The 24,257-nt window shown below is 39.1% G+C and overlaps 1 protein-coding gene across 2 annotated transcripts in view; it reads right to left on the bottom strand.

The window, feature by feature from the left end:
- The window catches only part of LOC148801251 (glutathione reductase, cytosolic-like), a 72,154-nt gene that overhangs the window by 39,535 nt on the left and 8,362 nt on the right, over positions 1-24,257 (bottom strand). For both annotated transcript variants that reach the window (XM_088900214.1, XM_088900215.1), the window contains exons 7-11: positions 19,038-19,111; positions 18,863-18,946; positions 5,911-5,998; positions 5,660-5,741; positions 4,480-4,553 (exon numbers count right to left, since the gene is read on the bottom strand). In XM_088900214.1, coding sequence (XP_088756340.1) covers positions 4,480-4,553; positions 5,660-5,741; positions 5,911-5,998; positions 18,863-18,946; positions 19,038-19,111 — 402 coding nt within the window. The remainder of the gene's footprint in view (positions 1-4,479; positions 4,554-5,659; positions 5,742-5,910; positions 5,999-18,862; positions 18,947-19,037; positions 19,112-24,257) is intronic.

Below are 24,257 nucleotides of genomic sequence, written 5' to 3'. Positions count from 1 at the left end.
AATGGCTTTCCAAGGAGAAGCAGCAATAACCCTTGCCATAATTCCAGGATCCCAACCATTGTCTTCCAGCCCATGTATGCTAGCCACAATCTTTGTCCACAATTTGCCTTTTTCCAATGTAAACCTCCACAACCATTTCCCCAGCAAAGGCATATTCCTTTTCTTGATGTTCCCAATCCCAAGGCCTCCTAGCATTTTACATTTAGTTACCACCTCCCAACTCACCCTATGACCTCTTCTCCTCTCCTGGCTCCCACAGAAAATGAGAAAATCCCTCATTAATTTTTCCAAAAAGTTGAAAACCTTTGTGGGAATCTTAAACACTGACAGAAAGTAAACAGGTAGGTTAACTAGGGTAGACCTAATCAAAATGACTCTCCCCCCTAAGGACAGACAATTTTTCCTCGAAGAAGCAAGCCTTTTCTCAAATCTCTCCATTACCAAGTTCCAGAAGCTTTCACTCTTAGGATTATCTCCTAAGGGGAAGCTCAAGTAAATCAAAGGCCAATCCGAGATTGCACAACCTAACACACATGCATATTCACTTAATTCACTCCCACCATACAACTCTTATCAAAGTTCACCTTGATCAAAGAGTAGTATTGCCAATTTTAAGTTCCCGATCCAATTTATGTCCCCACCTTCACAGAAGAAGATTGTGTCATCTGCATACTACATATCTACAATCTTCATCTCGAGATCTCATGAGATAAATCCAAGTATAGCGAGAGTAATCATCAGAGCTAGATGTTGAAACTACAGTCTCCAAATGATTAATTAATCTCCTGTACTTTTCAAATTCTGCCTTTGTTGTTGCCAGCTGCTTTATAGCAGATTTTTCTTCACTACCTTCAGGTACTATAGCAAAATTTGCATTCATCGGCTTCCTAATCTTATAATTCCTCCTAAAATTGTTGTTGTTGTTTTGAAACTTTTCAGGAGAAGACCTAGATGAATTTTCCAACAAGTGTTTTTAGTATGTTTCGGTTTCTTGTAGTATTCACATATCACCACTTTCTTCTTAGCCGACCCCTTTGGCTTTATCCCAGCATGTGCAAAATGCTCTGAAGGCGGTCCCTATAACTGTACTTGATTTACTCTCTTCACTACACACCATAGAATATGCTTGAGCAAGGGGTACTTCATTTCTAGCTAGAATATTCTACCTTATAATGTCAAACTCAGAGTTGAGTCCTATAAGAAACTCAAACACCCTACTTCTTTCTATCAAGAGATTAACTGTTGAGTTTTTGGAGGTTGTAGGAGTATATTGTAATGCTGATAAGTTCTGGGGACTTGTATGTATTTATGGGAGGAAGAGGGGCCTATTGAAAATTTTGGGATAATTTGGCCTTTTGTTTATTTAAGCCATTGGTTGTGTGGGATTAGGGGCCTATTGCCTTCTTAGTTCGGGTTTTGTTATCTCTGGATACTACTTTGGATTGGTCACTTCACCAATTTGATGTTAAAAATGCCTTCTTGATCTATGTCTTAACCTCCAAGGGTGTATGGGAAGAGAATGCAAGGGAAGGTGTGTAAACTGAGGAAGCCCCTTTATGGCCTCAAATAGTCTCCTAAAGCTTGGTTTGAGAGATTCCGAGCTACCCTTGTTACTTTTGGTTACACACAGACTCAATTTGGTCATACTCTATTTGTTAAGAGGAGTAATTCCTTGGTGACCCTTTTGTTTATTTATGTTGATGACATCGTGGTTACTGGTAATGACACCTAGGAAGTGGTTAATCTCAAAAGGTTTCTTAACACCGAGTTCGAGATCAACGATTTGGGGGGCTTCAGATATTTCTTGGGTTGAAGTTGCTCGGTCTAAGGATGATATCCTCATTTCTCTACGTAAGTATGTCCTTGATCTACTTGTAGAAACTAACAAACTTGGTGTTAAACCAGCCTCCACCCCTATAGACTTAAATCACAAACTCTCAGCTACTAATGGTGAACTACTAACTGATAGGGGAGTGTTCCAGAGACTGCTTGGGAAGTTGTTATATCTTTGCATGACTCAATCAGATATTTCCTATACAGTGAGTGTTATTAGTCATTTTATGCATTCTCCCAGAGATACACATTTAGTAGTTGCAAAGAGGGTTATGTGTTATTTAAAAAGTAATCCAGGGAAGGGTATCCTATTTGCTAAGCATGGACATATAAAGTTAGAAGCATACACTAATGTTGACTGGGTCGGATGTATTGATGATAGGAGATCCACCTCAGGATATTGTGCTTTGGTGGCAAGGAACATCGTCTCATGGAGTAGCAGTCTGTAGTGGCCATATCCTCAATTGAGGTAGTGTATAGGGCAATGGCATATGGAGTTTCAAAATTATTATGGCTTAGATCACTTTTGAGAGACTTGGGTATTAACTATGACAAGCCAATGATGCTATATTGTGAAAACCAAGAAGCTATCAAAATTGCACATAATCCTACCCAACATGATAGAACTAAGCACATAAGAAGTTAATAAACACTTTATACTAGAGAGACTTGCTTAGGGGGAAGTCTGCTTGCCATTTATTGCTTTTGAAGAGCGACTGGCTAATGTCTTGACAAAAGGTGTTCCAAAAGGAAAATTGATACACCATATAAGTAAGCTGGGCATGATTGATATCTATACTCAGCTTGAGGGGGAGTGTAGAGGGACTACATCGAATGGGCCCAAGTGCTTATTTTCTTGCTATTAGTGCCTTTTATATGTTTGTTTATGAATGCGCCTGTTAATCTCTTTTTGTTTGGCTGCCCATTTAAGGGCATACTTGTAATTAGTCTTAATTAAGTTAGATTAATAAAAGAATTAGAGAGAGAGGAAAGAAGATCATTGAACTCTCTTCTCCTTTCTCTTCTTCTTCTCCATCTTCTTATTCTTTTCTGTTGTCTTCTTCTTTTTTTCCTTTTTGCTATAATTAGAGATTACTTTATAGGTTTTTAGTGGACTGAATCACATCTTTATAAAAGTTACATAGCATTTATACCGCTTCCAATAAAAAAAATGCATATCATATATTCTGTTTTAGCCTTTATCAAGGTTCAAAATTTCAATACAATACGCCCCGTATCAGGCATATCGTATCGTATCGTTGGGGTCCTGATACACCTGTTTACAAGTGTTTCAGGAACCCTGTTTTTTTAATGAAAAAATATAGTTAAAATCAAGCCTAAAAATCAAATTTTGAAAAAAAAAAACTAAAAAAACAAAAAGGCATGTGGTTTTAAGTACCGATACACCTTTGCCAATACATAGGGGTGTATCGATACTTTGAACCTTGGCCCTTATTTTAAAACCTCCTGTTTTTAAGGTATTTGTCCATGAACTTAATTTTGAATTTAATAATTCATTAGTTTCATCAATTAAAGCAATGCCATTGGCAAACAACAAACACCATGGGACCTCTTGAACATGTTTAGTCAATTTACCTATGATCAATGCAAATACATAAGGGCTACGTTCTAAACCTTGATGAAGACCCATCTTAACTATAAAATCTAATGTTTTTCCTAAGGTTCAAAGTATCAATACGCCCTTGTGTATCGTCAAAGGCATATTAAAACCATGCGGGGCTTTGTGCTTTTTTTAGTTTTTTTTCAAAATTTGGTTTTTAGGCTTGTTTTTAACTATATTTTTTATTATAAAGAACAGGGTACACGAAACACTTGTAAACAAGTGTATCGGGACTCCAACGATACAATACAATATGGCCGATATGGGGCATATTGTATTGAAATTTTGAACCTTGGTTTTTCCACAAGCCACAAGTGTTCTAACATTGGTTGTTGCACCCTCATGCATATCCTTAACTACATACTTATTTGGAACTCCTTTTTTTTCCAAGACACACCATATTATCTCTTTAGGGATTCTATCATATGCTTTCTCTATACCAATGAACACCATATGAAGATCTCTCTTCTTCTCTCTAAATTTCTCTATCAATTGTCTCTAAAGAGAGATAGCTTCCATGATTGATCTCCCTAGAAAAAACCCAAATTGGTAATCTACTATACTTGTTTCATGTCGATCAGACAACTTATACCTAATTTTCAGAAAATAAAACAATAAGATTTTTGAATAACAATATGGCTGAAAGAAAATCCCTCATATATACAGGAATTAAGAGCCCCAACTTCAGCTTTACATACACATGCTAACCCAAAATAGATTACACACTATCAATATATATAGGGGGCATAGTTACCTTTTTCCCTTCCTAAAATGATTATATTATCACCTAATAATTGGTCCACTAGGTGATAAACCTCCAAAATGCCTAATCAGTTGCCTAGATGACATTTTAACTACATAGGTTAAATAGTATATCATTGTTGGTACTGGGTAGAGGCAACCATTTAAGGCATTTATTAGGTGACCAGCTAGCTAATATATTAGGCCCACTTAAGCATTTTACAGTGCTATTTCAGACAAATCATAGAAAATGCAGTAGTGAAATGGATAAAGAATCTGGTAACCTTCACAGCTCCAGCACCATCAAGTTCAACACCCACAGCTTCCAAGTTCAGCCTCTTTGTATTCGGAGTTCGACCTGCAATCAGAGAAGGAACATTGGATCTATAAGAATGAAGGATAAAACCATTAGGGTGGGCCTATTAGATTTCAGCATAGAATGCTACATTCCAACAAAAGCATAGCTCCATAGTTGGTGAAAATCATGGAAAAGTATGGAAAGTATGAATACAATTTTTATCAACATTGACCAGGGAGAATAAAACTTCGACACTAGGAAAATCACTAGACTAAAAATTTACAGGAAATATCCAGGTCGGGATGTTAACAACAAGCCCCCATAACATGTCTTATTTCTCACGTTCACAGTATTGGGATTCAAAATTGAATGAAATCAACTTAAGCATAACTTTTTTTTTCTTGCTTCATTCATTTGAACAGTCAAGAAGAAGAGATTTTTTCTAAGCTTCAAAGTGTAACAGTTAGATGCTTAAAATACAACTGATCGCGCTGTTTTTGGCCTTCCAGTATAGGAAAAGTGGAAAGTCTTATGCTGAATTTATGAACATGAGTTAGATGCTTAAAATACAACTGATCGTGCTGTTTTTGGCCTTCCAGTATAGGAAAAGTGGAAAGTCTTGTGCTGAATTTATGAACATGATGATATACATGTGATTATGTGTCTAAGTGGGGCACTTGCAGGTCCTGTAGCTCCATAACCAAGATGACCCCCAAGAATTATAATAGCCATCCCAAAAGGCTGGAGCAACAAAGACAGAATTTAGATGTAACAGTGTCAGTGCTTGTGGGTGTATCCTTCACAGCTTTTAATTAGCATTCCCCAATTCAAGCATAGACAATTTATTGGACTTTGGATGAGGAGTTGTATAGCACATAATCAGAAGAGCATGCTTTGGTACGTCTAAGTAGACCAACTCTTGCTCCATTTCATATACCAAAAGAGTTGCATTTAACAAGAGACAATGGCATATTCCAAAAGACTACACCATAAATATAGTATTTCCTAAAATATCATATTATGCCAAAGAACAAATATACATCATTATGGAGATTGAACCAAGCAGAAATACAATATAACAAAACAACTATGACTATGACACAAGCCCATGAAAGTTGGATGTGTTACTCAGAAACCACTATATTAAGAATTTGGTAGGCAATTACCAGTGGCAAACAATACAACATCTGCTACCAACTCTTCTCCATGATCTGTGAGAACTCTTATGCCATCTTCTGTTTTAGTCAGCTAAATTATAGAAGACAAAATTAATATAGTAGGTTGAAATTTCAAAATGCAAAAAGATGTTATGGAAAGAGCAATGCACAAGAACCAAAAGAAGAAATTATGTAAAGATTAAGAAGATCAAACCACAGTAATGCACAATATAAAACATATAAAAATGGGCTAAGAATACCTCTGATATGTTTGTTTTTGGGTGCAACTTGATTCCCCTGCCTTCAAGATTTCTTGCTACTACTTCCCTCATTTCATCATCAAAACCTCTGTAATATATTGCACAATGACATAAGCAACACTGATGCATTTTAGTCATAAAAAGATATGGTGACTGAACAATGCCTATATATAGATTATTTCTGACTAAACAAAGATAAAATCAAATATTGAGGAGCTAATTAAGTATTTTTGTTGATATAACATATCCTCTTTTCTCTGTTACCAAGTTGTTAGGAACCTGCCTAACTCAGGGCTCTTCGAGGGAGCCAACCTCCTGAATTCGTTGGAAGGAGAGAGAAAGAGAGATTAATGCCAAAAGAATTACTATCTTATTTCTCTTTGTACTTCACTACTTATACTCTTTACAATCTTTGATTTCTTTCTGTTACAGCTGTTGCAAGTGGACGATTAGTTGTGCTGACGTGGCCTCCTCTTGTAAAACTGATTAACTGCTTTCTGTTGGTCTGTTCCAGTAGTCTTTACAATCCCCCCTTCCTTTAGAGCGACCTTGCCCTCAAGGTCTAATGTGGGAAAATTTGATTGCAGATCTAAGTAGGATTCCCAGGTTGCATCCTCTTCTGGGAGTTTAGACCAAACAACTAATGCTTCTGGTATGACTCTTCCACCCCAGCACACCCATCTGAAATCAATGATTCAGGCTGGCTCAGTCTGCACTTGTCCTTCTTCTGAAAATGTGGGAAGGGTCGCACTTGTAATGACTCCTGACTTCGGCCCTTTCTTCAGTAAGGAGATATGGAATACAGGGTGCAGTTTTGATGTTGCCGGAAGGTCCAGCTTGTAGGCCACTGACCCTATTCTCTCAAGGATTCTAAATGGTCCAAAATAGCGTGGGCTGAGTTTGTTCCACTGTCGGCTTGCAACTGAAATCTGTCTGAAAGGTTGTAATTTGAGAAACACCCAATCACCGACTTCATATTGGAAATTCTTGTGATGTTTATCATAGGTGTGCTTCATCCATTGCTGTGCCTGTAAGAGATGATGTCTCAGTTCCTTTAACACCTCATCTCGTTGCGTCAGCTGTTCTTCTACAGCCGCTACTGTGGTGATCCCTTTTTCATAAGGAAGTAGAGGGGGAGGGTCCCGACCATATAGAGCTCTGAAAGGTGTCATCCCAGCGGCGCTATGGAAAGTGGTGGTGTACCACCATTCAGCCCAGTGGATCCACTTCACCCATTGTCTTGGTCGATCTCCCGCAAAGCATCTCAGATATGTTTCGAGACTCTTGTTAACTGCCTCTGTCTGTCCATCAGATTGGGGGTGGTAGCTAGTTGACTTGAACAGTTTAACCCCATGCAGGTGAAAAATCTCAGCCCAGAAACGGCTCATAAAAATAGGGTCCCTGTCTGATACAATTGAGCTGGGGAGCCCATGTAGGTGCACAATTTCCCAGAAGAACAATTCAGCAACTGTGACTGCTGTAAATGGGTGTGATAGAGGTAGGAAATGACTGTATTTCGTTAATCTATCCACTACCACAAGGATAACTGTTTTGCCGGCAGAAACGGGCAATCCTGTGATGAAATCCACTGATAAATCATCCCAGACTTGGGTTGGTATTGGGAGTGGTTGCAAGAGGCCTGTGCTGTAGTGGCCAACTTGTTTTGTTGGCACACTGCACACCCGGCTATGAAGTTCTGGATAGATGTACGCATGCCTTTCCAATGGAATTGTGTGGCGATGGGTTTTTGTGTCCATAGGATGCCGGAGTGGCCACCTGTGGGTGAGGCATGGAATAATTCCAAGAGCTTCCTGAGATGAGCAGAATCTGCCGGAATTTCCAGGCGTCCTTTGAAGAAGAGTAGATCATTCTTAATGGTGTACCCGGGGTGCAGTGAGGGATTTGCCAATACTTGGGCCTTCAACTGCTGTAACTCCCTATGGGATTGGGCTTCTTTTCAAAGTAGATCCAGGAGTGGAGAAGTTGGGGAAGATACTAGTAACTGAAATGATTGTGGGTGCCATTAGAGGGCGTCAGCCACCCGGTTAGCAGCCCCTGCTTTGTACTCAATTATGTAGTCGTACCCCAGTAGCTTGGATATCCATCGTTGTTGTTCCGGGGATAGGACTGATTGATCCAAATAAGAACTTCAAACTTTGATGGTCGGTCCGAATTATGAACCGTCTACCGAGCAAGTAGGATCGCCAACGTTGGACTGCTAAGACCACTGCTATTAATTCTCGTTCATAAATTGATTTGGCCCACTTTTGTGATGTTAAGGCCTTTCTGAAAAAGGCTAGTGGTCGCCCCTCTTGCATGAGAATAGCCCCAACACCTTGACCGGAGGCATCACACTCAATGATGAAGTCTTTTGTGAAATCGGGCAATGCTAATGTTGGAGGGCTCGCAACTGCCTGTCTCAATTGCTCAAAAGCTTGTTGGGCCTGGGTTGACCAATGAAAAGCGTCTTGTTTCAGCAATTGGGTCAACGGGGTAGCTATTAGGCCGTAGTTTTTGATGAAGCGGCGGTAGTACCCAAGAAGGCCCTCAACTCTTTCACACTTTTGGGTTGCGGCCAGCCCATTATACTGGAGATTTTATCTGGGTCAGCCGCTACAATTCCCTTCTCTACAACATGTCCCAAGTAGTGAACTTGGTTTTGTCCAAAGGAGCACTTGGACTCAAGTGTTGCAAGGGTGACCTGTAGATGATTCAAAAGTTCCTCCCAATTGGGGCTATAGGCCAATATGTCATCAAAGAAAACAAGGATGAACTTACGTAAATATGGCCAGAATATGTCATTCATTAATGCTTGAAATGTGGTTGGAGTATTGGTCAGTCCAAATGGCATGACCAGGAACTCATAGTGGCCATCATGTGTCCTGAAAGCCGTTTTGTGAACATCCTCCCTATGTACCCTTATTTGATGATACCCAGCTCATAAATCTAATTTTGAGAATATGGTGGCTTGACTGAGTTCATCAAGCAGCTCATCAATGATTGGTATTGGAAATCGGTCTTTAATGGTGATATTGTTAAGGGCTCTGTAATCAATACAAAATCGCCACGTCCCATCCTTTTTTTTACTAATAATACCGGTGAAGAGAATGGGTTGTGACTAGGTTGTACTATCCCTTGCTTAAGCATATCTTGAACTTGCTTCTCGATTTCAAATTTTTGAAAGTAAGGGTATCGGTAAGGTCTTACATTGGTTGGGGCAGCTCCCGGCATGAGGGGGATGCGGTGGTCATGCTCCCAGCGTGGTGGAATTTCTTGGGGTTCTTCGAACACGCTGCCATAGTGCTAAAGAAGTTGTTGTAGGCGGCTTTGGAAGTCTCTAGGCCCATCTGGGCTGCTGTTATCTAAAGATGGACTGGTTCAGATTGAGTCCATGTGCATGAATATGGGCTGATCCGGATCTCCTATTTGCTTTGTTAATGTTGCAAGACTGATGGGCCTTGGACCCTTGCATGTTTGCCCTTGTAGATGGACTGTAGAGTTCCCTGATGTGAAGTCCATGGTGAGACAGGCCCAGTCACAGATCACGGGCCCTAGCTGTCTTAACCATTGGATGCCTAGCACCACATCCGCTCCACTGAGATGAAGAGGATATAGGTCCACTGCAAACTGGTGACCCTGAACCTTTAGTGGTAGGCCCATGCAAATGCTATTGCAAGATAGGCTATTACCGTTAGCCACATGAACCGTAAAAGTCGTTGTTGGTTGAACCGGGAGTCCCATTTTATCCACCAAGACTTGAGTTATGAAGTTAAGGGAACTGCCACTGTCTATGAGGATTGACACTTGGTGTCCCTGGATTAGCCCTGCAACTCTCATTGTTTGAGGGGACGCAAGTCCCATAAGGGCTTGTAGAGATATTTCAGGTGTGCCATTGGGTTGTATTTCACACCCTGGGTTAGATTCTCCGCAACCGGTAAGGTCGTCTTCCTCTTCGGCATCTGTTTGGAGGAGAAATGCTTGTTGTTTCTTGCACCGATGGCCCGGCCCGAATTTCTCTTCGCAGTTGTAATAGAGTCCTTTGTCTCTGCGAGCTTGCATCTCTGCCCAGGTCATCCATTTGAAAGGAACCAATGGGCCTGGGCCCAGTATTCCTTCATCCTCGTCTGGTGTTGTCGTCCTGTTTCTTGGACCCCATGGTCGTTGCACCTTTCTTGCTTGAGCGAACTTATCCTCATACAATCTTGCTAGCGCTACCGCATTTATGACCAAAGTGGGCTGCATCGCCTTTACTTCCAGTCGCAGTTCTTCTTTTAGGCCGCCAACGAAGCTTCCCACCAACACCTTCTCCGTCCACCCTTGGACTCTCAAGGCCAGCTTTTCGAACTCCATCTGGCAATCTTTAACCGATCCCACCTGTCGTAGCTTTGCCAAACTCTCATCATGATCTTTGAACCCAAACGATCCAAAATGGATAGTCATGGCATCCGTGAAGTCTGCCCAAGTTTGACGAGGGTGCCCCCATACCATTGAAACCAGAGGATAGCTTCCCCTTCAAGATGCGCGGAAGCTAGAGCTACCCTGTCTTGCCCAAGTGTCTCATGGTAATCGAAATACCGTTCGGCTCTGAGAATCCAAGGAGTTGGGTCGCCGCCTGAGAAGATGGGGAAATCGATTTTGGCTGCTCTCGTTGCCGCCGGCCCTGTTCTGCGGTTGTTTTCATTGCTGTGCTCTTCTTGGCTTCCTTTGTCGTTGTTCGTTGCCCCCTGCTCCAGCCAACTAAGGAGAGTAGTGAAACCTTCCATCATTTCTTTGAGATCTGAAGACATTCGATGGATCTCTACCTCCATCTGATCCACTCGGGTGTCTATTGACGTGTTTCTTGTGTTGGTCATGTTGGTTCTAATACCAACTTGTTAGGAACCTGCCTAACTCAGGGCTCTTCGAGGGAGCCAACCTCCTGAATTCGTTGGAAGGAGAGAGAGAGAGAGAGAGAGAGAGATTAATGCCGAAAGAATTACTATCTTATTTCTCTTTGTGCTTCTCTACTTATACTGTTTACAATCTTTGATTTCTTTCTGTTACAGCTATTGCAAGTGGACGATTAGTTGAGCTGACGTGGCCTCCTCTTGTAAAACTGATTAACTGCTTTCTGTTGGTCCATTCCAGTAGTCTTTACACAAGTACAAAGAAACATTTAGATGTTGTCAAGAACCACCAAAATCTACACTACTATTAGAAGTATGAATAGGATCTAAGATTTCTTGACTTTTTCTTGATTAAAATACCACTATTTTTGAATTTAGCCCCTTTCTATTATGAGGGCAGAAAACATAATTTAGATTGTCACTTTTCAATTCGTTTTATTACCTCTTATTAAGACCCATATTTAAGGTCTTAACTTCCACTCTCTCTCATTGAATCCATGTTTAAAGCATTTTTGTTTCTCACTATTGAATTCCAATAATTATCAATAAAAAATTCACTGATTAAATCTATAACCCATAATTTTACCATTATAAAAACCTATTTTTTTTAAAACTGACCCACAAATGGAACCATTTTTTATCCAGGTAGCAACTAGCAGGTTAGAGGTTCAACCATCTGAATCAACTGGGTCAACCCATAAAAATAAAAATAGAAAGAAATGCAAAAAAATACAGTAAAATACACAAAAATGTAAAAAAAATGGCGCATCTCTAATATTATATATTCAATATATTAAAAAAAGATAATTATGATAAATAAAAATTATAATTAATAATGATGGAAATGGAATACACAATTTAAAACTAGCCAGGTGCAAAGGCAGGGCTACATATATGTGAGTAAAGTTAAAAGAAATGCTAAGTTGAGGTATTGTTGTGTGACATTTTCCCATATCCTAGTGAAATCAAATGAAAATTTAAAGGGGTTGGGTCAATTTAGTAACTGTATGAAAGAGCAGATCAACCTATCAAGAGACAAGAAACATAGGCTTTAACTGTTGGATAAAGAAAAGAAAAAAAATATAAAGCCTCTAGAGAAAGCCACAAGTTAGAAATCCCTTGGGTTTTGACTGTTGGATAAAAACACAAAAGACAAAAAATCCCATGGGTTTTAACTGTTGGATAAAAAACAAAAACCAAAGACAAAGCTTCCAAAGAAAGCTACCATTCCAATTGAATAGTTAATCTCTCTCTCTCTCTCTCTTGGCTAAAACCCAAAAGCCCCAAAAGTTCACATGCTGAATTCAAAATAAAATCCCCCCTCTATCTTTTAATTCAATTATATATCTTATGCACAAGAGTTTCTAATGTAATTTTCTTAGTTTTTGATGCAAGACTTGTTATGTCTGCCCAGTGATTCATTGGGAAGAAATCGAACATAGAAGAAGAGTTGGTTAAAGACAGCTTTGTTGAGAACTGTGGTAGAAAGCTGGCCTGAATCAGCAATGGCGGTAGTTCAAAACAGACAAATAGGAGTGAATGAACTGTTTTCCAATTAGGAGATACCCTCAGTAAGTCTGTTTTCTCTATTGAGAAAGGTGCCAGGTAAGATCATCTGTGCAATTAGTTTTAGTTAAGCTATCCCGTCCTTTTCTTTCATGGTTCTTGTTTCTATTCTTTCCTGTTTTCTGTCTTCAATAGCAATCGGTACCCTAGTTTAATGTTATGAGTATTATTTATTTTAGTTTCAGTTTTATCTCTGTTTCATTTGCTATCTATTGTTATTCTTTATTTTTCTTTCCTGTTTCCCAGAAAGTGTTCGAAAAGAATCCCAAAGCAGGCAATTGCAAAAAATGCCCATCAACTCTGAATCCTTTGTCCACAGCACCACTAGCTTTGAATTATTCACTCATTCTCTTCTTGTGATGGAATGTGATTGCCTTTTTTGTAGTTTTTGTAACTTTTCTTCATTTTTTTATGTTTTTTAAATTTCTATTTTTTTCTTCATATTGTTGTTTTTATGTAATTTGTGGTTTCTATGTTTTGTTTGTAATTTTTGTAATTTTTTCATTTTCTATATTTTCTGTATTTTCTGTGGTTTTTATAATTCCTGTATTTTTCTTCAATTTATGTTTTGTTTTTATAAAATTTAGATATATATGCCCCATTTAATAAATAAAAGGATTAACGGGTTGGGTGGGTCAAGGCGGGTTTGGATTGAACCCAACCCATATAATTTTATCTAAATGGATCATTAATGGGTTGGCGGGTTAGACAGGTTGGGTTGAACTTCAACCCAAACCCAACCAACCCAAATCCGCCCAATTGCCACACCTAGTCTACCTTATTGTTTACAGCTCCAATATCAAGGCTGAGTTTGTGCAAATATAGTATCAGAAAATTCAGAACTTTTTATTTACTTATCGTTAGAAAGTTGTAAATTCAAATTTAGAAAGGTATTATCTTTTATTTGGCTGGACATCTTGCATCATTTTACACCAATACTGGTCCAAAAAGCAAACTTGTCCCCAGAAACATCAACATTAAAACTGCCATTATGAGTACGATATTCAAATAATAAAGTTTTTTATTTCATTATTATAGTGAAGGTTCTAAAGCTTTGTGGAGGAACTTAGTATCTAAAGCTATACCTAGAGTTACATCAGATCATTGTCCAGTGTGCATTGAAAAAGAAGCTGCAGTGGCGGGACCTACACCGTTCCGTTTTGAAAATATGTGGTTTGAGGATCCATCCTATAAGGAGAGGTTAAAGATTTGGTGGGAAGAAATCAGAGTCCAAGGGAGAAAGAAAATAGGGAGATTCTGTAAGAATTGAAAAAGTGGCAATTATATCTAGGATTGAAGTTTTGGACAAAAAAGACGCTCTTAGCTTGTTGTCCGAGGAGGAAAGGGAGGAAATATGGAGAAAAAAGGTAGAACTGGAGGAAGTTCTAAGAAAAGAGGAAATTCACTGCACACAAAAGTTGAGGAGCAAATGGATTTCGGAAGGAGATGGTAACACCAAGTTCTTTCACTCTATAACAAATTGCAAAAGAAAGAAAAATATGATTCATAGGGTGCTGGTTGATGATCAAGAATTAAGAGAGAGCCAAGAACAGTAAGGATCTTTCTGAATCACTTTAAGTCAATCTTTTCAGAATCAGCGGGGAATAATCCAGGTCTATCAGAATTGGAATGGAGAAGATTATCTGAGGAGCAAGCACAGGAACTAGAAAGAAGATTCTCTCTAGAAGAAGTTAAGGAGGCGATCTTTGCAATGGATAGGCTCAAAGCTCCTGGCCCAGATGGTTTCCCAATGTCTTTCTACCAAGAATGTTAGGATTTCATCAAATTGGAGTTGTTGGAAGTGTTTCAAGAATTCTGTCTAAAAGGGAAGATCACCTTTGGAGCATATGCCACCTTTATCTCCTTAATTCCCAAAAGGAATGAGTCTTTATCTCCAAAGGAATTTTGGCCAATAAGTTTGATAGGGAGTCTTTATAAGATCATCTCAAAGGTTTTCGCTGAAAGGATCAAGAAGGCCTTGCCTCACTAGTTTCACTGTTCCAAGGGGCTTTTGTTAAAGGAAGACAGACTGTAGACCAAATCCTAATTGCAAATGAATGTGTTTTGGAGAAAAGAAAGAGTAGAGCAAAGGCGCTGGTTTGCAAATTGGATATAGAAAAGGTCTATGATTTAGTTGATTGGAATTTTTTGCTAGCAGTCTTAGAGAAGATGGGTTTTGTTGTCAAATGGAGGTCCTGGATGAAAGGTTGTCTTAGCTCTACCCATTACTCAATCCTTATAAATGGGGTAGCAAAAGATTTCTTTCCGGCTAAGAGAGGTATCAAACAGGACCCTTTATCCCCTTTCCTTTTCACCTTAATAGCAGAAGTGTGGAGTGCTATGTTTGTGATTGCATATGCACAGGGTCTGATTAGGGGGTGGAGAATTGGTAGGGATCAAGTAGTAGTTTCCCATCTCCAATTTGCCAATGATACACTTGTTCTGTGAGGATATTAATCTAGAGATGGTGAGAAATGTGAAGTCATTGATAGATAACTTTGTGGACATGTCAAGACTAAGGATAAACTGGAGTAAAAGTGGAATAGTTGGTATTAACCTAGAAGGAGGAGAACTCTTAAGCTTGGCTGAGGTGTTGGGTTGTGAGGTGAAGAGTTGGGCTATAACCTACCTAGGATTACCTCTGGGGGGAAACCCAAGAATTGATGGTTTTTGGAAGCCAGCCATAGAGAGGTTTGCATAAAAGTTGGCCCTTTAGAAAAGAAACTACTTCTCTTTAGGAGGAAGAATCACCCTGATTAGAGCCACCCTTGCAAATCTACCCACTTACTTCCTTTCCTCTTTCCGTGTCCCTTCAAGAATTGCTAGACAGTTAGAGAAGTTTATGAGGGATTTCTTGTGGGAACCAGGGGAAGAAAAAAAGGATCATCTGGTTAAACAGGATCATGTCTGCAAACCTAAGGATCCAGGGGGTTTAGGGCTGGGAAATATCTCTCTCAAAAATACCACTCTCCTAGGCAAATGGTTATGGAGGTTCCCCTTCGAAAGAGACAAGTTATAGCACAAAGTTATAGCAAGCATTCATGGTCAAGAGGGTAATGGTTGGGATGCTAAACTCAACCCTCATTCTACTTTAGCTTCCCCTTGGAAAGCAATTCATGAGGTTTACCCTTTGCTTTTAAGCTCTACTCAGTTTGATTTGGGAAGGGTTGATAATTCGGTTCTAGGAAGACCTTTGGGTTGGAGAAGCTTCATTGAAAGATCAGTTCCCTAACCTTTTTGCTCTCTCTAACCTTGGATGTTGTTGTATCTTTTTTGTGCACTTCCTCTCCCTCGGGCCTCAATTACCTGGGCTTTAGAAGAGATTTAAGAAAGAGTAGGGATGGATTCAAGCCGAGCCGAGCTAAATACTTGGCTATTCAAGCTCGACTCGCTGAAATTGTGTAGGCTCGAGCTAGAGACTTGAGCTCGAGCTCGAGCTCAGCTCGGTTCAAAGCTCGCAAGTTCGAGCTCAGCTCAGCTCAAGCTCAACTGCAAGCCAAGTTCTTTTTCTAAAAAATAAAAATTATACATACAAAAATATTTTTTATTTTACATACAAAAAATTAAGAATTATAAAAATTATTTATTACTATACATATAAAAAATAAAAATTATCCATATAAAACATTTTTTATTTTACATACAAAAAATTAAGAATTATAAAAATTATTTACTATTATACAAAAAATAAAAATGTTATATATAAGATGTTATTATATATATAATAAAAATTATTTATAATATATATTTATATATTTATACTTATATGTATATGTATATGTATATATGCATGTATTTATTATATATATTTATGTATGTATGTATATAATAAAAAAAGTATTTATTTATTATACTAGGCTCAATTAGGCTCGCGAGCCAAGCTTCATTGGGCTCAAGCTCGACTCAATTAGCAAAAGAGCCTATATATTAGGCTCAAAGCTCGGAGCAAAGCTAGGTTTAAACCGAGTCAAGCCGAGCTCGAATAGCTCGTGAGAAGCTCGGCTCGTGGCCACCCCTAAGAAAGAGTGAGTGTGCATCTTTGATTAACCTTCTTAATATCCTAGAGAATACTTTTTTTGACCCGCTTTCGAATGATTCTAGAATCTGGGTTCCCTCACCAAATGGACTTTTCACTTGCACCTCTTTTTTCAAATCCTTAACTTTTCCTACTTCACAAGGGGTGGACTTCCCAGTGAAATGTGTGGTCTAAGCCTATCCCACCTAAGGTTCAAGCTATCTATTGGGAATCTCTCCTTGGAAAGGTTAACACTTAACACTTGTGACGTGCTGTAGAAAAGAAGGCCTTTTTGTTTTGTTTTGTTTTTTTTTATAGGAAACGGTAACTTTCATTAGATAATTGAAAAGATTACGGGCTTACCACCCACAAAATGGATGGAAAAAGAAAATCAAAAACTTACAAACAAGCCCAAAACAAAGCCTCCCTAGTAACTCCTTGCTTAGCTAGCCAGCCATTCCATTTGTTGACCTTCTTACCCAATTAAAGCACACCCCAATCTCCCCTTGCTAAGCTAATAATCTCTCTTAGAGGTTGTTTAAGAGACCACACTCCCAGGTTTCCAGTTTGCATCCACCCTATTACCAGCTTGGAGTCTCCTTCCACTTATAATTGTTGCATGCCCTATTGTTTTGCCAGTTTCAAACCTTGAAGTAAGGCCATTACTTCTGCCCTTAAAGAATCTCCCACCCCAATTGGGCCCGAGTAAAGGGCCAAGACTTTTCCTTCCTCGTTTTTGTACACACCCCCAACTCCCGACTAACCTGGATTACCCAAGGAGCTTCCATCAAAGTTTAGCTTCACCTTGAACTAAGGCGGTGGTACCCAACAATCTTGTACTACAGGGGAGGAAGGCGAGGATATAGCTATAACACTCCAATTTCTAATTAAGTCCGTTGAGGAGAAATCCTTGAAGGCAGTGCATAACCTTGATGGTGACAACCTCCACAAGTGCTTCCTTGGATTTTTCTTGCCCTAGGAAGATCCTATTGTTTCTCTCTTCCCAAATTGACCATAGGATGGCAGCGCTTGTTATTCTCCACATTAGCCTGCCCCTTTTCCTTGGTTGTCAGAAGAAGCTAGAGTCAAAAAGTTCAACACACCTAGGGGGGGTTCCATCTGTAACCAAACAAAGAAGAGAACCAATTCCACAAATAATAAGCAAAAGGACAAGAAATCAAAAGATGAGTCGTTGTTTCACCATTTCTTAAGCAAAGGTAACAGACATGTGGGGAAAAGCTCCAGCCTGGCCTTTTTCTTTGAAGTACATCCATAGTATTTGAAGAGCCACTTCCCAACAAAAAGCCCTAACGTTTGGCGGCACAAGAGAATACCAGATTTCTTTAGCAGGAAAAGAGACAGACACAAAAGAAGACTGGACTAAGGCGTTGAAGAATGATGAACAAGAGAAAATCCCTGAAGAGGACTCTTTCCCAATTCTACTATCTGGGCAGGAAAGATCTAGGAAAACTGAATTCAACACACAAAAGAAGGCCTTTTTGTTGCCTCTCTCCTCATATGTGCTTTTTGTGTAGGAAAAGTGGAGAAACCCTACCCCACTTATTTATTTCCTATCCCTTTGTCTCTATTATTAGGGAGTTTTTCTGTGATCTTTTCAGTTGCAGGTGGGTCCCTCCCTAGGAGGTGGCAGACATTTTCAAGCCTAACTTCTTAAGACGATCAAAGAAAAGAGGAGGACTGATGTGGAAAGTCACTAAGGCTGCAACTGTGTGGGTGGTCTGGGAGGAAAGGAACAACAGAATTTTCAATGGCAAAAATAGATCCGTGAAGAAGGTTATTGAGGCAATAAAAGTGAAGGTTGCTTTCTGGATTAAAAATATGGAATGCTTTCAGGATTTCACAGTGACTGATATTCTAAGAGCTTGGAAGGAGGTAGCACATTCCTCTAGAAACAAAGACAGCATAGTAATGGACTGGAAACCCCCATAAGGTAGCAATGTTAAACTGAATTTTGATAGAAGCTCGATGGACAATCCTGGCATGGCAGGAATTGGTGGGGCAATTAGAAATTCGGAGGGCAGATTTCTGGCCCTTTATTCTGGGCCAATTGGTGTGGCTAACTCAATTAAAGCTGAATTATTTGCCTTACTTCAAGGTCTCAGGATCGCTAAGCAATCGGGCCTCAGACAAGTGGAGGTGGAAGGGGCCTCAGACAAGACAAATGGGCTATAGCTGATTCCCTTTCCAAACAAGGGGTAGATAGGCAGCATCTGTTTTGGGCATCCTTGTAATATAGTGTTGGTTATTGGGCTGATGTTGTAGTCTTTATTTAAGCACGTAATGTTTTTTCACTTATTTTAATTTAATATATCATAAGTTTCATCAATCAAAAAGAAAAGGTTCTACATGCTCTTGAAGCTTAATTCTATCAGAATTAAGGAACTTATTGGATCAGTTTACACTATAACAGTTTGCATCTTAAATATGGGAAAAGAGAACCACATATCAGAACCAAAGTCACAACCTCAAAGGAAGTTCCTTTCTGAATAACAGATCCACAGATGCACCCATCCCACGCCATATTGAAGCAAATTCAACAGCAATATACCTATATATAAGAGGATTGGACAAGTCATATCACTTGTTAGAGAGAGAGAGAGAGAACCATAAGACACAGAGATAAGTCAGCAGCCACATACCCTGCCCCTAGTATAACAGCTCGTTTGGGAAATTCATCCAAGCTCAAAGCCTCATCAGAAGTGATAGCCAATTCCTAAAGTTCATATTATTCAATTGATATCATGGAAGCATTAAAGAAAGAGAATAGCACAAATCACATATTAGCATTACAAACAATGTTCCTATTCCAATAAAGAGTATTTCAAGCTATATATCACACTTTAGTGTGTGCTAGTATTCCCAACTGAAGCTGAAAATATAAAGAATGGTCAAGTAATCAACTCTGCAAAATGCTGAAGAGCTAAAAGTAAAAGGTTTAGAAAATTCAATAAGATGTAGCAGACACATTAGGGCTGTCAATGAGTTGGGTCTACCCGACAGAACCGAACCGACCGGACCGATTATAACCGTTCTGGTTCCAGGTTTTGTACTGCTGGGTCAATTCTGGTTCTAAATTTTAAAGTTGACTTTTGTATGAAATGAAATCCTAAGTTCCTAACCGAGCTACCCTATTCAGCCATGCCAGTCTCCATAAATTCTTTGAACTCACTCAAGGGAGTTCTTTTAAAGCTTATAGAGATGGATCGGCTTCCCTAATCCCTATTTGGGTTTTATGCTTCTGGGTTCACATTTGTCTTTTCAATTTTTTTTCTACTGCAAACTTAAGAGACCAAAACTGAGAGATGGATTGCCTTCCTGCTACCAATCTGCTTCCTGAGGCATTTCCAAGGGGATGACCTCGCTGACCAATTGGGGCAACAAATTAAACCTCCACTAGTCGTTCCTCTGCAGAAACTCGTGGTGGGTCTATGGTTGTTCTTGCGATTCTAATGTTCATCAAGAGGGTCTACATGGACATCATCATCGATTACATCAAGTGGTTTAGGTGAAAACTCTAGAAACAATACAAATGGGAGCCGATAAAGGATGACCCGGAGTTGGGTAGTTCAATTTATCCAATGGTTCTCATGCAAATCCTTGCTACAATTTACAGATAAAAAGAGGTCCTTTTCTTTCTCTATTTTCCCCTTTTTCTTTCTTGTCCATGTCTTCATCATTCAGTATTGTCACTTTCTTCTTCTGGCTTTCTCTATTCTTCTAAGAATTTGCTTTTCCATTCCAAATTCATAGAACCTTCAACCTCAATATGAATGTTGATTTGTGTGAGCGTTTTTTCCTGCAAGGAATCCTGTTGTGTGAACCTTCATTCCAAATGCATAGAACATAGTTAGATATAATCAGTCCTTATCGGGATAGACCCAATTATTCTGATTAATTATCGATCACTTTTTGGGTCTGAAATTATAGAGCCTATAGGGTCTGATTCGATACCAGAACAACTATTTTTCTTATCAGTTCAGGATGGTTCCACCCTGTCCCAAACCACAGCTGAACCATTGACATCCCCAAGGCACATGATCTAATATAATCATGACCACTTTTTACAAAATAGCATAAAAAAATAGACAAGAGTATAAGTTTGAAATCTAAGCTTATAAATGAATTGGGCACATTTAAGGAAAAGGTAGTAATTATCCAACTATAAAGTTACATGAATCAGGATACAAAGATTAGAAAGAATGAAAGAAAAGTTTGAAGAGGAAATGATTTTTGTGTATGTTTTCTTGGCCATTAAAAATATCCATCCTCCAAGCTGTTAATCTAAGGGAAAGGAGAAAGAAGAAAAAGAAACTTTTGGCTGAATATTTAATAGAACAAGACATGCAAGTGTCTCATGGCCCAAGCACATGGCTTGAAATGCATGCAAGATTCACACAAGGGAATTAAAATGCATCCTGAAAATTAGAGTATAATTTCTCAACTGAACTCAACTCAACCCTTGTGCTCTGCTCTATCAAGAGACACGAAGGTTATGTGTATAATGTTTTTTTGTGATTGGCATAGTTGTCAAGGCAATGCCTAGGTGATAAGGCATTCTTGGAGTGCCGCCTCACCCAAACGCCTACATATTTATACGTAAGATACCACACAATGTTTTATATTTTTATTTCATGTTATTAATAGTAGTACAATAGATATCACTAGACTAAATTATTCATAATGCAGGTTTATAGTATTAATATTGTTATTTTATACAGTTTTCAATGAATTTTTCCAGAGGGGGGTCATAAATCCAGGACTGAACTCAATTTTTATTGCTTTGGTTCCAAAGAAAGTGGGTGCAAACCATCCGAGAGAGTTTAGACCCATGAGTTTGGTGCATAGTTTGTATATGATAATTGCCAAGGTCCTGTCCAGAAGAATTAGAGAGGTGCATCCAGATTTGATTTCTCAGAATCAAGGAGCCTTTGTGGGAAATAGATAGATTGTGGATCAAATCTTAATAGCCAATGAGTGTGTTGAGGATCTAAAGAGAACAAGGAGGAAAGGGATTGTGTGCAAGCTAGACCTAGAGGAGGCTTATAACATGGTTGATTGGTCATTCTTGATGCAAGTATTGGATTGTTTTGGCTTCAGAGAGAAATGGTGCAAATGGATACTAGGTTGTATTGAATCTTGTCATTTTTCTATCTTGGTAAATGGAGCTATGGTGGATCACTTCCCAGCCATTAGGGGAATTAGACAGGGGGACCCCCTCTCTCCTTTCCTCTTCACCTTGATTGCAGAGGTGTGGGGAGGTTAATTGAGAGAGCATATTAGAAAGGTCTAGTGAGGGGGTGGAGGGTTGGACAAACTAGTGTACCTATTACCCACTTATAGTTTGCTGATGATACTATTTTGTTTTGTGAGGGGGAGGAGGTGAGATGGGCTAGAAATTTAAAGTTGGTGATTCAAGTTTTTGAACAGATGTCAAATATGAGGGTGAATTTTGATAAGAACTATGTAGGGGCTTAATATGGAAAAGGGAGCTATGGGGGAAGGGCAGAAGCTTTGGGGTGTGTGGTGGCTCAATGGCCTATGAGTTACTTGGGGATGCCTCTTGGGGATAATTCGAAGAAAGAGAGTTTTTGGAGCCCTGTAATTGATAGGTTTCAAAAGAAATTAGCCTCTTGGAAGAAGAATAACTTATCTCTGGGTGGCAAAATCACTTTGATTAAATCTACATTGGCAAGTTTACCTGTGTAGTATTTATCAGTCTTTAGAATCCCAGTGAAGATAAGTAGAACTTCGGAAAAGTTAATGAGAGATTTTTTGTGGGAACCTGGGGAGGAAAAGAAGGATCACAGGTGAATTGGGAATTGGTCTCTAAAAGCAGGGCTGATGGAGGGTTTGGACTAGGTAATATTCGAAAGAAAAGTGAAGCGTTGTTGGAAAAATGGTTATGGAAGTTGGAAGGTGAAAAAGTGAAGTTGTGGACTAGAGTTATTTTGAGTATTCATGGTCAGGCAGAAGATGGCTGGGATACTGTGACTTCGACAAGATTAACTGGTGCTTCTCCTTGGAAATCTATACATGCAATTATCCCCTCTTTTCTACAACACATCAGGTATGACCTCTGTTCTGGGAATCAGGTTAAATTTTGGGAACACATGTGGGTGGGTGATTACCTTTGAAAGAACAATTTCCTTCCCTTTACTCACTTTCTCGGTATAAAGGCAAGGTTGTATCTAGTTTTCCGGTTCCTTCTTAGTCCAAATTTGGGTTTGATTGGGATTTGGGGCTTAGGAGAGGCCTAAGGGATTCAGAAGATGAAAGTGTATTGAATTTGATTCAAATCTTAAATGATGTGGTGTTGGACCCCTTTGAAAGGGATAAGAGACTATGGACTCTAACTCCTTCCGCGTCTTTCTCTTGTGCTTCCTTTTTCAAGTCCCTCTTGCCTTTTAACAGTAACCCTGCACAAAGTTTTCCAGTTAAGGAAGTTTGGGGTGAGCCGATTCCTCCAAGGATTGGAGCTTTCTATCGGGAAGCTTTCTTGGGAAGACGTAACACATGTGAGTTACTCCAAAGGAAAAGGCCTTATTGGTGCTTGTCTCCGAGTTGGTGCATTCTCTGTAAGGCTAATGGTGGAAGCTCCTACCACTTATTAATTTCTTGCCCTTTTGCCTCTGCTATTTGGGAATGGTTTTTTCCTTTTTGGTTGCAGGTGGACCCCCCCCCCATCAAACACCCAGTCTTTTTAGCTCTTCGTTCTTTAGATGGCCTAAAAGAAGGGGAAGGATCACATGGATATGTGTGAGGGCTGCTACTTGTTGGTCTTTATGGGAGGAAAGGAATTCTAGAATTTTTTCTGAAAAGGAAAGAAACAAAGGTGTTATTGAGGCCATAACAGTTAGGGTGGTGCATTGGCTAAAATCTGTTCAACTGTTTGATGCTATGTCTACAGATATGTTGTTGAATAGCTGTGTGGAAGTAGCTAATTCTGCTTGGGCTCGGTCTACTGCTTCTCTTATGTGGTCACCACCTAGCAATGGTTTTATAAAGCTAAATTTTGATGGGAGTAGTGAAGGTAATCCAGGCCCTTCAAGTGTAGGAAGTGTCTTTAGAGATGAGGAGGGGAAGGTGATGGCAATGTATTCAGGCCCCATTTGGGGTTGGGGACTCTCTGAAAGCTGAGATCTATGCTGTATTGGAGGGTATTAGAAAGAGTAAGGAACTGAATGTACAAAAATTAATTATTGAAGGGGACTCAAAGTTAGCTTTGAGTTGGGTGCAGAGGGGAAGTGGTCTTTGGAAGTTTTCTAATGAAAGAAGGGAAATCAAATGGCTAACTAGGGAGATGGACATCCAATTTCAGTGGGTGAAAAGAATAGAAAATGCCTTTGCAGATGCTTTGGCAAAACAGGGTGTGGGAAGGGATCAATTGTACTGGGCTAAATTGTGAGCTTGATGTTGCCTTCTTGGTGAGGGTTAAACCTTTTTAACTCTCTCTATTTGCTGTAACGTTGCAATATATTATTCTAATGAAATTCTGCTATTGATCAAAAAAAATATTGTTATTTTATACTAGTTTCTTTTTGTTATTTTCTTATTTGTTTGGGTTCAATCAAGAACAAGTCAGTGACATAGTCTTGAACCCTTTTGGACTTTAAAACCTGAATTGATAGGTAAAAAATAACTTGAATATTTTATCCATTGACACACAAGAACAATCAATAAGACTTCTGCTTCTTCCTAGGACTAAAACAAGGTCTTAACCCTTATGTTTTGTATGTTTCTTTCCTTTCTTATTTTTTTACTCATAAATATGTTCAGTTTCTATCTATTGATATGGGGTTTATACTTATTTCATGAGAATTATGGTGATTATTAGTTAAAGATCACTACTTATTACTATG

Source organism: Nelumbo nucifera, chromosome 3 (assembly GCF_055504915.1).
Source record: "Nelumbo nucifera cultivar China Antique chromosome 3, China Antique-T2T, whole genome shotgun sequence".
In the NCBI taxonomy this organism is placed as follows: domain Eukaryota; kingdom Viridiplantae; phylum Streptophyta; class Magnoliopsida; order Proteales; family Nelumbonaceae; genus Nelumbo; species Nelumbo nucifera.
Note: the sequence above shows the minus strand (reverse complement) of the source record. Positions and strands in the feature narration are given on the sequence as shown.